Source organism: Ailuropoda melanoleuca, chromosome 17, assembly GCF_002007445.2.
Source record: "Ailuropoda melanoleuca isolate Jingjing chromosome 17, ASM200744v2, whole genome shotgun sequence".
In the NCBI taxonomy this organism is placed as follows: domain Eukaryota; kingdom Metazoa; phylum Chordata; class Mammalia; order Carnivora; family Ursidae; genus Ailuropoda; species Ailuropoda melanoleuca.
The window spans coordinates 27,131,425-27,144,993 of NC_048234.1; the positions used below are offsets into that span (position 1 = coordinate 27,131,425).

Here is a 13,569-nt window from a genome sequence, read left to right on the forward strand (position 1 = left end):
AGTGAGAGAATAGAGGTGGTATGATAAAGTAAGTAAAAAACAAAACAAAACAAAAAAACCCCGGAGTGGGTGGGGTATGGGGGGTGCAGATCCCATATAGCTATCTTTCAGTGCTGTTTGATGGCTTACTTATATAGGTAAGAGCTGTTTTAAAAAATAGATACTCCCAGGAGGTTTAAATCTACCTAATAGTCATAGCTTAGTGTACTTAAATGAGTAATTTTTTGATGAGGTCTAATGCTTGATTTATAGAAAATGGTGACTGAGAACTTTACATGAGAAGAAGCTTTGACCTTGGTTAAACGCCAAGGCAAAATCTACACTTGGCTTTCTTAACCTTCGGCCAAAGTTTTTTACACAATTAAGTACAGCTTATTTTTCTCCTATTACCCAGTTGATATGCACCAAATAAGGAAAGGGAATTCTGGTTTAAGAGAGAGGGAGATGGAAAGGGATGCTTTTTTGAGATATTGATAGGAGCAAGTGGACCTAAAAGGAATCCCAGTGGTAGGTCCTAAGGTACAGGGAGGATGATGACAAAAGTCTCCAGTTCCTCAATTCTTCTAGAATTGGTTGGCAGCTCTCCTGCTAGGCTTTTGTTAGATTTTGTTCTACTTCTTCAACTACATCAGCTTTGTAAAGGACAAAACCCTCATCATCAAGTACGTGAAGGGAAAGCAGAGCCATGGGACGATAATGAGACCAAGACCTGGGGATTCTGGTTAACAGATAACGTTTGACAGTGGGACAGTCTCATTTTGTTTTGCTCTACATTTACTGAGCACCCGTGCTGAGATAAGCACTGAGCCTAACCCAGAGGACACAGATGAATAGCACATGGTCCCTGCCTTCAAGAAGCCATAGTCCAATAGAGGAGACCTTCTGTGAAGCAATTACAGTACAGCATATTATACCCATTGATCCAGGGGTGTATAAGCACTGTGATCATATGGAAATAGAATATAATTCTAGTGGGAGTGGTCAAGGAAGGCTTAAAATTGTCCCCACACACGGAGTCTAAACTCCTTACTGCGGAGTTTAGTTTATTCTTGAGCTTCCTTTATTCCCTAACTCATCATTATCGAGCGTCTACTACATGCTACTTGCTAGAGATAAAAGACAAACCAGAGGAGATATTTGTCCTGGAGGAACTCACAGCACAGTGCAGTTATTCTCCGTCCTGGCTGCAGTTTAGAATCATGGGAGCGCTTTTAAAATATATGAATACCCAAGCTTTACTTCCAAATATACAGCTGAACTTGAAAGCCACTGGTGTAGTGAGACAGACATATACGGGAGCAGATGATTAGGTATGGTTGGATATGACAAAAGGTCCTAAAGGGTTATAGGAATAACAAAGCAGGCATTCAATCCAGCCTCAGGCTGAGGAGAGGGTTCTTAAAGTCTTTCTTGTGAAAACAGTTCTTGCTTAAATTGAGTTGTGAAGGGTCAGTAGAGTTTACTTAGGCAAAGGACTTGGGGGAAATGTTGCAGACAGATAAAAGTAGCTGGGTGTTGAAAAGAAACACAGGCCCCAAATGCAGTCACTTACGTTAAGCCCTACCAAGACTTAATACCTAAGTGCAGTCTCAGCCTCTTCCATGAGTGGAATTTTAAGCCAATGAGCCTGGAATTTTCCTCATCAGTACTAGAGAGGTAACCTGCATGATAACATCCTCTAGGAAGTGACCTTGCCTGAAACAATCTTTTCCTTTGCTAGTAACTTCCTTGTCCCATCCAGTTTCTGCCTTTAAAAACCTGCCATTTTGTACAACTCCTTGGAGCACACTTTTGTTTGTTAGGTGGGGTGCTACTCAATTCATGAATTGTCGAATAAAGTCAATTAGATCTTTAAATATACTCAGTTGAATTTTTGTTCTTTAATATGGGCAAACACCCAGAGGTTTCCAGTTTTTTCATTTGCCATCCTCACCTCTCATCCTCACTTGTAACCATGGCCCTAATGCTCTCACCCCATCCCATCACATCCATGCTTCATGAGCTCTGTGCTGTAGTTTTGCTACCTACTTACCATTCCTAACCACACCATGCAATTCCCCTTTGCTACAATGTCCTTCCTCTGTTACTCTAAAAAACCTCACTAGTTCTTCAAGGCCTTGCTGTAGTTGCACCCTCTAAGCCAGGGATCAGAACGCTGTGGTCTGTGAGCCAAATCCAGGCCACCACCTGTTTTTGTAAATAAAGTTTTATTGGCACACAGCCATGTTCATTTGTTCAAGTATCATCTGTGCCTGCCTTTAACTACAGCAGAATCAAGTAATTGTTTCAAATTTAGAATGGCCTCCAAAACTTTGTCTTCAGTTGAGATAATAGCTATTTAACCTCTCTGTGCTTCAATTTCCTTATGAGTAACAGGACAGTAATTATAAAAGCTGCAACATGTTTTTATAGTGATTAAATCAGGTGCGGGGTATTTGGTGGATGCTGTGATGTGCCACACCGATTCCTCTTCAGAAGGAGGATTTCTTCTCCCAGTGCCCTCCTAGAAGATAGCACTTAGCTGGCAGCCTTGTGCTGTGTCGGGAGTAGAATCAGCTCAGGTCATGACCCTTCTGGGACAGCCTTCATCTAATGATTTATTATTCTGGGAGGGATAAAGAACTGGTCTCTTAATCTTTAACTCGGACCTGAGGGACCATCTCAGCACCAAAACCTCCCATGGGTAATAGAAATTCAGCCTTTTCCTGTGCCTAAGCCTGTTTTCTTCCACAGGTGTTAATCCCAAGAGCACTCAGTAAGCTCCTCCTCAGGACCTGCATCCAGTGATCCCAACCCGTGACAGTAGGTACCAAGATGGGTCCACGAACACAACACTGGGATGGGCTTTTGGAGCTGACCATCATCTGGCTGCCAGTGAGGACGCTGTCCCTGGTAGGTGGCAATAAGAGGGAAACAGTAATCATAAGGACAGTGAATTATCTGGCTTTACTGATGCCCTGGAAAAAGGTAGCAAAAAGCTGATATAAATCAGCAGTTAAATGCTGAGTGAGAAAGCCAGGCCCCCCCATCCCCCTGGAAACACACAAAGAGGCTCTTATCTTTTAAATTGGGAGGGAAAGGGTTCAAAAAGAGGAGCAAGGACAGGCTTTTATTGTAAGAACAGTTGAGGCAGGTTTGCAATGCCATGGTTGGGCAAGTGGACCCCTGACACAAGGGATGGGTACATCTGTGTTGATGTCCCTCCAAGAATTTTATTTATTTATCTAAGATTTCATTTATTCATTTGAGAGAAGGGTGGGGCTGTGTGTGAGCTGGGGAAGGGGCAGAGGGGGAGGAAGAGGGACAAGTAGACTTCATGCATGCCGAACATGGAGCCTGACATGGGGTGATCCCACGACCCTGAGATCATGACCTGAGCCACAATCAAGAGCTGGCCACTGAGCCACCCAGGAGCTACTGTCCCTCTAAGGATTTTAAATCTCCAGATTACCCTGAGTCCTCTGAGCATGCACAAATGGACAAATGGCCCACTCGTCCTCTCTGTTAAGGGCTAGACACACACACACACACACACACACACATACACACACACACACCATGCCTGAATTTAGTGCAGAGGCCTCTCCTCTGCAAGATATTATGTATCTTATTCAGGATCTCCATCATATCCCCTCCTGAGCACCAGATCAATTACTGGGGTTAAGTCATGAAATAACTCTGCAAAGGACCTGCTGGCATGGCTAACGGAGGAAAACAACTATTCCTCCTTGAGTCCAATTTCAACACCATCCAACTGGGACAATATGCCTGGGACTGGACTCCAATGGTGCCTGACAAAGGTGGGTGGATGATAAATTTGGATACAAGAGAATTTACCAATATGGGAGCATTCTTCCACGATACAGGTTGTAAATATACCTTTGCAAGTACCTGAGAGAGGATGTAAGCATGTTGCAGGGTGACTCCTAGAAGCATGGAGAAACCAATGACCCATATTAAGTGAGGCATAAATGATGGAATCGCCATGACAGTATTATACAATGAAGAAAGGAAAGAAGGTATTTGGCACCTGTTCTTCCTTGCCCGGTTTGACGGTAAATGACATGGACAGTAATCTCAGTCTATTTTTATTATTGCTGTATCATTCTGGAGATGTCCAAATCAATCAAGAAGATGCAAATTGGTGTCAGGAATAATACTCCAAGAATGTCCCATAGGGACCCAGCAGTCCAGACACACCAAGAGACTGCCGGGCCATTGATGGTTCTGCTGGACCCAAGTAATTATAGCTCCTGGAGTTCCCTCACCTCCCATCACCCCATCCCCAACCAGAACAACATCCCTGTACCCGACCTCATGGTCCAGATTTGTGGCTCTGACTTGCGAGATCCCATTAAGCAGCATAGCCCTGGATATTTGTACCTATGAGATGAGGCCCATAATTTCCAAGGACAGTGTGTAACAAGAGCAAGAAAAGTCTCATAATCAATTTCAGGAGAACTATTCTCTGATAACAAGAAGTAATTTTTACTTAGGAAGCAATCTCTGAGCTTTCATTTTTCTGGCCTCAATCTATATTACCTATTGATTTGCAGGTTCCCCCACATCAGCTGTTTTACACAAATTCTGTTCTATTTTAAAAATCTGCGATGGTGTATAGTTTGGATACTAGTTGGCCATCCCTTATGTATATGAGCATTATATTTAGGAATGTGGAGCTGAGAATGCTTGCTTTTAGACTAGCCAAGTGACCTTAGGCCACCTGGCAATTATTCCCTGCTCATTTATTTTTAAACTGTATGACCTTCTATCATTCTGATTTCCAGTGGGTATGATAGACATTGACTCTGGTTACAGTTTAAGGAGAGAATTAGGAAAGGTCCCTCATTTCTTCTTACACTAGCTGGCTTCCTAGAAATAGTCTTCCAAACAGTGCTAGAAATTCCACTATAATCAATCTATCAATCAGTCAGTCACTGCCATAGTTTATGAATGGGGCCCAAAATAGTCACCCCATATAATGCCACTTTAGTTCAAGGTTCAAGACGTAAGCCTGGGGATTGTACTGTGAGAACTGAAGCCAATCCCCAATCCCATTCAGGAATGTGTTACTAGGTTTTGCTCACCATTTAGCAATCTGGTCCTTTGGGCCACACATCGAACTCTCCCTGTGTTTCTTATTTATTACATAGGAATCTACCAGATTCTCTCTTTACTCTTTGTCAAGAGTGGATACCATTAGTATAACAGGGAGCAGGAAGACCGTGAAAAAAGAAATATGTGAAGAGGAAAGGGAAAGGCCTCAGCAAATAGGGATACACACCAGTTTTTGGATGAAACAGTTCGCTAAAGTGAAAGACCAAATAGGGTACTAGAAAGAGCCTTGGACTAATTGCCAAACTCTGAGGATCTTAGAGAACCACTGTTGTGATCTTGGACATGGCATTTAATGTTTGTTCATCTCAGTGCATTAATCTGAAGTGCAAAGTAGTGTGAAACGAATAAAGGAAGCCTCACTTGAAATGGAGTTGGGAGGCCAGCAGGAAGAGGTTCCTACCCTATCACTCCCTGAGGCCCTTTGCGGGTCCCAACAGGAAGAGACCCACCCTGCAAGTTCTCAACAGGAAGAAGCCTACACTTGATTACTTCAGCTGGAGGAAGAAGGAATTCTCCTCACAGGGCAGTAGACCAGCCAATGAGAGACTATCACAACTTGGCCAATAAAAAGCCACTATACTTGGAGCTCTAAGTTCACTCGTTGGACCTTCTGTTGATAACAGCCCCACCCCACTGTCCTCCATAAAAGGGCTTTCCTCTCCTTTGTTCTCCAGACTCCCCTATGGTTTTGCCATACCTTGCATGTCCTGAATGGCAATTTTCTGCTATTCCCGAATACAGCCATTGAAATAACTGAAGTTTTATTTTTAAGGTTAACAGCACTATGCTTGCCCTGCCCACCTCCCCGGCTGATTGTGAGGCCCAACTTTATATTTTTGAAGACTCTCAATAAAGCAGATGATGCTCTAGGAAGGTACTTGATTGTTGTTATGGGTTTATGAGTGTGCGGAAGTTGTGCCTCACAAGCGATTGGGAAAGAAGTTGGGTACAAAAAAGTACACGGAACTGAGTTAATATTTGTGAGGCATATCAGGAAATGGAGCAGCTTCTGCTTGACGGTTCTGCCTGGGAGCAATCCTGGTGCTGCCGCAACAGAAACAAGGACATCCCAGTCGACCAAACTCCTTTGCAGCAACTCTGGTATTGGCACAGAGGCTGGTTGGTCTAGATTGCATGAGTCTGTAATTTGCAATAAGTTGGGTTTCTTGTTGGTTACTTTCCTGTTGAGCAATACTTCTCTGGAAACACAAAATTCTACATTTTCAGGAAATCGTCAGCTAAAAACAGAGCTCCTATACTAGTCCTTTTGTTTCTTCTACATTGTCATCCACAATTCGCTGTTCATTGGAAAGATCGACACATTTTTACATCTTCTTTTGAATAAATATTTATCCAAGAAAGCGTTTAGGTATGGTCCTGGACATCATGACCAACCCTTTTTACTGCGTGTTTTTAATGTCAATCAACGCAGGTAATCACAGGATCAAATAACAAAAGTAGCAGTAATATTTGAACACCTTCTTCATTCCAACTACTATGATAAGAATTATATGTCTATTATTTCATGAAATTCTAATAGTGAAACCGAGAGTATTTGTATCTCTGTCTTGAGAAAGTGAAATTTAAGATGAAACCACATGCACAAGACTGTACCACCATAGTGGCCCATCCGGGATTCAGATCCATCTTCAATTCCGAATCCCAGGAACTTCATCAATTCACTCCCCTGTCTTCACCTCATGGCACCTACAGTGAAGAAGGTGTGCTGTGTACTGGGGATGAAAAGATGAGTAGAGGAGTGTCCCTGTCCTCATCAAGAGCCGTGTAACGTTTGGATGAACATTATAAAAGCTATTATCGAGAGGCCCACGTGACTGAAATAAATGATTACCATCATAGTTTTTCATAGAAATAAAGTACTTTTACAAATTGAGGAGAAGATATTCCTCCCCCCCCTTGGGAAATGTAAATTATTCTTTTTTTTTAAGTTTTTAATTTTAATTCCAGTAGAGTTAACATACAGTGTTATATTAGTTTCAGGTGTACAATATAGTGATTCAGAAATTCTGTACATTACTTAGTGCTCATCATGATAAGTGTACTCTTAATCCCCTTCTCCAATTTCATCCATCCCCCCATCCACCTCCCTCTGGTAACCATCAGTTTGTTCTCTGTGCTTAAGTCTGTTTCCTAGTTTGGCTCTCTCCCCCATCCTCTCTTTTGTCCCCCCTTTGGTCATTTGATTTGTTTCTTAAATGACACATATGAGTGAAATCATATGATATTTGTCTTTTTCTTGGCCTGACTTATTTCACTTAGCATTATATCCATTTTTAAGCAGGAAAAGTGATACCAGAATATGTGGTATATATTGATTTCAGTAAGGTATCAGTCAGTGTTTCATAAAATCTTTGAAGGAGAGTTGTAGAAATACCATGTAAATGACAGTATAATATGGAGAATTTAGAATTGATCAAGCCCCCGTGTTAAAATGTATTGACTAATGGTCAAGGTCAAGCTGGCATGAGGTCCTAGAGGTGAGCCATTGGGCTCTGTTATAGCCCTGACCTATTCATCTCTCTTAACAATCCCTTAGATCATTGATTTGGCTAGCACATAACAAACCTGTGAATGGCATAAGATGCTGAGAAATTAAGGACACATTGGATTAAAACCAACAAGATGATCATCATTAGAGATAATGTAAAGCCTTGGACTTAGGTTCAGGAAGTCAATTATAATTAATACCAATTAAAGCCCAGAAAAGATTTAAATGTGCAGTGTACCTAAATCAAATGATATGGCTGCTAATGGTGCAGGTGTAACCTTAGACTGCATTAATGGAAGCGTTCTGTTCAGATCGAGGGAGATAAGTTTCAGTGTCTTCAGCATCAGTTTACTTTTCAAAAACATTGCAACAGTTCCAGCTATCTTCTTTTTAATGAGATATTGACCGGGCAATAAGAGGCAGGAGAGACACTTATTGAGGACCTAGTATGCACCAGATAATGTGCTAGGCGTTATCAAAACCGACAATATCCCGTGGAGCCCTTTAAAGAAAACTGCACTAATTGAAGCTCAGAGGCTTAAAAGGTTGTTTGCAGTGAAGCTGAGATTTGATCTCAGATTGATATAATTCCAAAGCTCATATCCGCACTACTACATCCGGCTCTTAGAGGACGCTAACCACTTAAGGGAACAACGTGTGAGTGGAAATGAACTGATATGGGTAAGAGTAGAGAAGTAAATTAATATTTATTAGGCATCTATTTGCCTCTAGTCATTTAACATGCATTCCCTCGATTAATACAATAACTCAATGAAATAGTTATTATCAAATCCCCATTTTAATATGAGGAAACTGAGGTTCAAAGGGCTAAATAACTCACCTAAGGTCATCTGATGCTTAAGTGGTGGAATCAAGATCAGGCTACTCACCGGTTCAATTCGATGACCATCGTTGGCCATTATTTCCTCAACTTCAGATACTCTGTGTGGCGCCCGTATTGATTTTGCCCAATTTGTAAATCTGTATTGTAATTTACTTAATTTTTAAAAAAAGTCTCACTTTGTGAAACTTTAAAGAAACCAGCCAAATCTATAAAAGAGAAACCAGCACCCCTTGCCATAAACAAGAAGAAACCATAAACGTAAATACATTATAAACAAAATAATGCTGGATTCTAGCTAGCTACTGTTGCCTGTGGAAGGTTCTAACTCTGCAGTCTCCTCTTTCTTTGTTAAAAAACGGACATTTTTGAGGTTACTAAACCTTTTACTGAGAAGGTCTCTTTGACTTAAGGACTGAAAAATTCAAGTAGAAGTAATTTTCTCACCATAATTATATATAATTCAAGGCTGTTTCATGCACTGTCTGTGAGATGGCTAAAGTCATCTCACAAACCATCATCTAAAGACATCTTATGTCCCACCAGTTGCTCATATCCAGTATTTTTTAATACACTCTTTACGATTCTTCTTAATTGCCTTGAGGAATAGTGGAATGATGAATGTGGTAGGGAGAAAGGCTTAGGACAATCACCACCATTTTCAGATCCTGGAGGGCTGTCATGTGGAAGCTAGAACTGATTTCTTCTTTTTTGCTCAAGAAAGTCACAGTAGGGCAAATTGTGTGACATTTTGAAATGCAACTATTAACTCCCTATGATATACACTATGAATATTAAAAGTAGCTATAGAAATGGCTGTCGCTCAAAAAATTGAGTTCTCTGCCCATGAGAATTGATAGCTGACCATCTTCCAAGATTGATATGAAAGAAATGATTTTATCTGGGGGATTGGAGTCAACTCTAAGATCCTTTAGAACTTTAAGATCATTTTCAGCTCCATCATTCTCTAAGCCTCCATGATGTTTCTAGTAGCTTAAAGATCACTAGACATTTAAGATCCTATGGCTGAGGGATGCCTGGGTGGCTCAGTCAGTTAAGCATCTGCCTTTGGCTTGGGTTATGATCCTGGGGTCCTGGGATCGAGTCTCATATCAGGCTCCTTGCTTGTTGGGGAGCCTGCTTCTCCTTCTGCCTGCAACTCCCCCTGCTTGTGTTCTCACTCGCTCTCTGACAAATAAATAAAATTAAAAAAAAAAAAAGATCCTATGGCCGAGGATTTTATTCTAGGCAAAGATTTTCAACCTCAGAACTACCGACATTTTGGACTGGATAACTCTTTGTTGTGGGGGGCTGTCCTGTGTGTTGTAGGATGTTTAGCTGCATCCCTGGCCTCTACCCGTACTAGAAGCTAGCAGAACCTGCCACTGGGTCAACCAAAAATGCCTTGAGATACTGCCAATTCCCCCCAGAGAGCAGACCACTCTTGGTTGAGGATCATGGCTCCAGACCCACTTCTCCCTGTGTGTATTTACTCTTCTGAGACAGGAATCAGTAAGAAGTTTTCAAAATATTTATATCTCATGCATACTTTTACCATTGTGCTTAATGTACCTAACAAACGTCTATTGGGTGTCTACAGTATGCCAGATGCTGCTTTAAGCCCTGTGGCTATAGTGGTAAAACAGACAGACCCAGTCCTCACAGAGCTCTGTGGTGGGTGGAGAGGGTTCCAGGGGCTGAGCGAAGAAGAGGCAGCCCTGTATACGGTTTATCATAGTTAACCCATGTGCCTATCTGTTTCCACCATTATCTTGTGAGCTTCTTAAAGGTGAGAACATGTCTTTTTAATGTTTTGATTCCCTGAGCCTACCTGAATGCCTGGAATATAATAGGTGCTCAACAAATGTTTGCTGACTAAATGAATGAGAGGGTACGGGATGGGGTAAGGGTGGGAAGTGGTAACCTACCCAGCACAGTGAAAACCACCACCACCAACAACAAAATCAACCATATTTATTGATTGGTGGAGAACGATTTATATGGTTAAGTTTTTGTTGGGTTTCTGAAACATTAATATCATGGCGTCTTTTCATGAATTTCATCATATATTGTTTTTATGAGCATAGACCTAACACCCCTATAGGTACAGGAAAAAAAATATGAACCAGGCGTGGCCTGCCATTCCTCTTTCTAGCACTTTACCTTAAGATTAATAAGTAAAAATTTGAGCCTCAGAAATGATCAAAGCAGGGCTTTTTGTTTGGCCCACTTGAACCAGGAATTCTGGTATATTTGGTCAAACTGCAACTTTACTAGATTTTATTACCAATTTTGGGATTGCATGAGGGATAGATTAAGACTGAAGATTAATAATCAGATTAACATTGTAATGCTATGTGTTTGAGGCCACTGAAATAACTACATCAATATATTCCACATCTGGGAATGACTATAATTTCCATAAAGTAAAGCACATGGCAAAGGGAGAAATTCCTTATGGCATCACAAATGTTAAGTATCTTTTTTCTAAATCATAGTGGCTGAACTCTGACCCAGATATATGTGTTCATGTCCTTCTAAGGTAAGAGGAGTCCGTAAATAAAAATTAAAAGAGTAGTTCCACTACTCTAAAATAAGGTAACACTTTATTTTAATTTTATTTTTTATTTTTTTAAAAGATTTTATTTTTAAGTAATCTCTACAACCAATGTGGGGCTTGAATTTACAACCCTGAGATCAAGAGTCATGTGCTTTTCCAGCTGAGTCAGCCAGGTGCCCCTATGCACGTTATTTTTTAGGTCCCTTATGCTTGTGATTCTTGGTGTGAGGACAGGGACCATACCATACTTATTTTTATATCCTGCACAACACATAGCACATTATCTTCCCTGTAGTAGGCACAAACAAAATTTGTTGAGGGAAAACAGAAACCATGTTATAATTGTTTCATGTACATCATGTATTCTATTATACTTTATCAAGATTTATGCCTGTTCAATTTCTAACTACGTCTGCACGTATCATTCCACTGAGTTAAGTCAATAACTTTGCATAGAGAAACTGGTACTCATCACACCCTAATAAGCATCTGCTGGTTTTGCTCCCCAGCATCCATTCACCTCCTTCTGCACACTTTACCTCTGCCTGGATAACCACCCTCTTCCCCACTCTCAGTTCTTGTGCTTGGTGGAGCATGGGACCCAGGTCATGACATCCCATTTCATATTGGCCTGCTACATCGATTGTTTGAGGAAAAGACATTGGTTCAATTGGGGCAAATAAGGCAGTGAATTTTTGTTTCTGTTTTCCTGGAATTTGGGAAGCATGGCGCTTGGTTTTTTCTGCTCACTTGAATTTGAAACAGTATAAAGTCTAGAGTTGTTGCCGCCATCTTGTAGCCACGAGGAGAGAGATGCCGGAGAATGGAGGGAGGGAGGGGGGAGAGAGACAGAGTGACAGAGAGAGAGAGAGAGAGAGGAGGGTAGAGTAACTAGATGGTATAGACATTGATTAACTTGCAACTAAGCTGTGCCACAAGGTGGTGTGACCATGGATTTTTTTTTTTTTTTTGGTTGTGTGAGACACTGTATTTTGGCGTAAACTGTTTAAGCTAGTCTTCTACCACTGTCACCTCATAGTTTTATACGTGCCCCAAACTCAAATTACATTTTCTTCATTTCACAGAATATTATAGTATTATGTACACTATACCAGTTTTAATGCTCCAGGGGGAAAAATAAATGAATCTGAATTGTGGGTTTTAGTATATATAAATACACTAAATTTATTATAACATTAATTCATCTAATATTTACTGAGCCCTTATTATGTGCCACTGCACAAAGAATTCTGAAGACACAAACCAAACTTATAAAAGCAACAACAAAAATGTTTTTTCCCCTCCCATTAGGGCTAGCTCTTTTGCCACAAATACAATTATTAGTGGCTTTTGCGTGTCATTTGGAAGAGTATTCCATAAAGGAGACCTTCTTAGTGCATCCACTATCATGTTATTAGCTGCATCCAGGGTCTTCCCAACTCTGTAACCATTGCCAGCTCGAGCCACTTGAGCTGTGCATTGATATCTTGAGGAAAGCCAACCCTTCTTTGTGGTGTCCAGAATTAGCACCTAAATTCATTTCATCTTCTGGGTCTTACCTGTTGCTGTGGCATGTTAGATATGTGTAAACTCTTCTAGCTTAAGGCAGAAAAATTGACAACTAGTTCCCAAAATACATGTGAAATCATGTCAATGAGTCTCTACCCTACTTTGGTTTTTATCAACCTACAGTCCCAGGATACTCAGGAGGATAATTTAACAAATTTAAAACTGTATTACTTAAACTATTTCATAAAGATTTTATTTATTTATTTGAGACGGAGAGAGAGAGAGGAGCAGAGGGAGAGGGATAAACAGTCTCTGCACTCAGCATAGAGCCGTCGCAGGGCTTGGACCCCGAGATCATGACCTGAGCTGGAACCAAGAGTTGGATGCTTAACCAGCTAAGCAACTCAGGTGCCTCTGAAGCTATTTTTAGCAATTCACAAAGCCTAATAGAATTTGTCCAACTTGAGATAGATTGCATGGGCTAAATAAAATGCTACATCTGGGGGAGACTGGGTGGCTCAGTTGGTTAAGCATCTGCCTTCGGCTCAGGTCATAATCCCAGGGTCCTGGGATCGAGCCCTGGTGGCTGGCTCCCCACACAGTGGGGAGTCTGCTTGTCCCTCTCCCTTGCTCCTTCCCCCGCTCATGCTCACTCTCTCAAATAAATAAAATCTTAAAAAAAATAAATGTTACATATGTTTTGGCTTTCAGTTATGTTAACTCAACATGATAATATTGGACAGTTCATATTGATTAGAAGTTCTGATTTGGTCTTTAATTCATGAAAAACGGGGAAATAATTCACTCAACATCTACTTATATTAAGTGTCTGTCTTGTCTTCATGGATGAAATGTTTTAAAACTTAAGGTTTAAGTAGGAGAAATAAAAAATGAGCCTTTGAGACTAAAGAAATATGGAACCAGTGATAGTATGTGACCTCCCATGTTACAGAAAAAGAAACCAAGACCAGAAGAGGTGGAATGACTTTCCCAAGGCGTCATTGGCTAGTGGTTGTGCTGGACTGGAACCTA

The 13,569-nt window shown here is 40.9% G+C and overlaps 1 protein-coding gene across 1 annotated transcript in view; it reads left to right on the top strand.

The window, feature by feature from the left end:
* Positions 1-2,772: 2,772 nt before the first annotated feature.
* Positions 2,773-13,569, top strand: part of GDA (guanine deaminase) — an 84,848-nt gene continuing 74,051 nt past the window's right edge. The window contains exon 1 of the mRNA XM_034647092.1: positions 2,773-2,892. Within this exon, the coding sequence (XP_034502983.1) occupies positions 2,815-2,892 (78 nt within the window). The 5' untranslated portion in view covers positions 2,773-2,814. The remainder of the gene's footprint in view (positions 2,893-13,569) is intronic.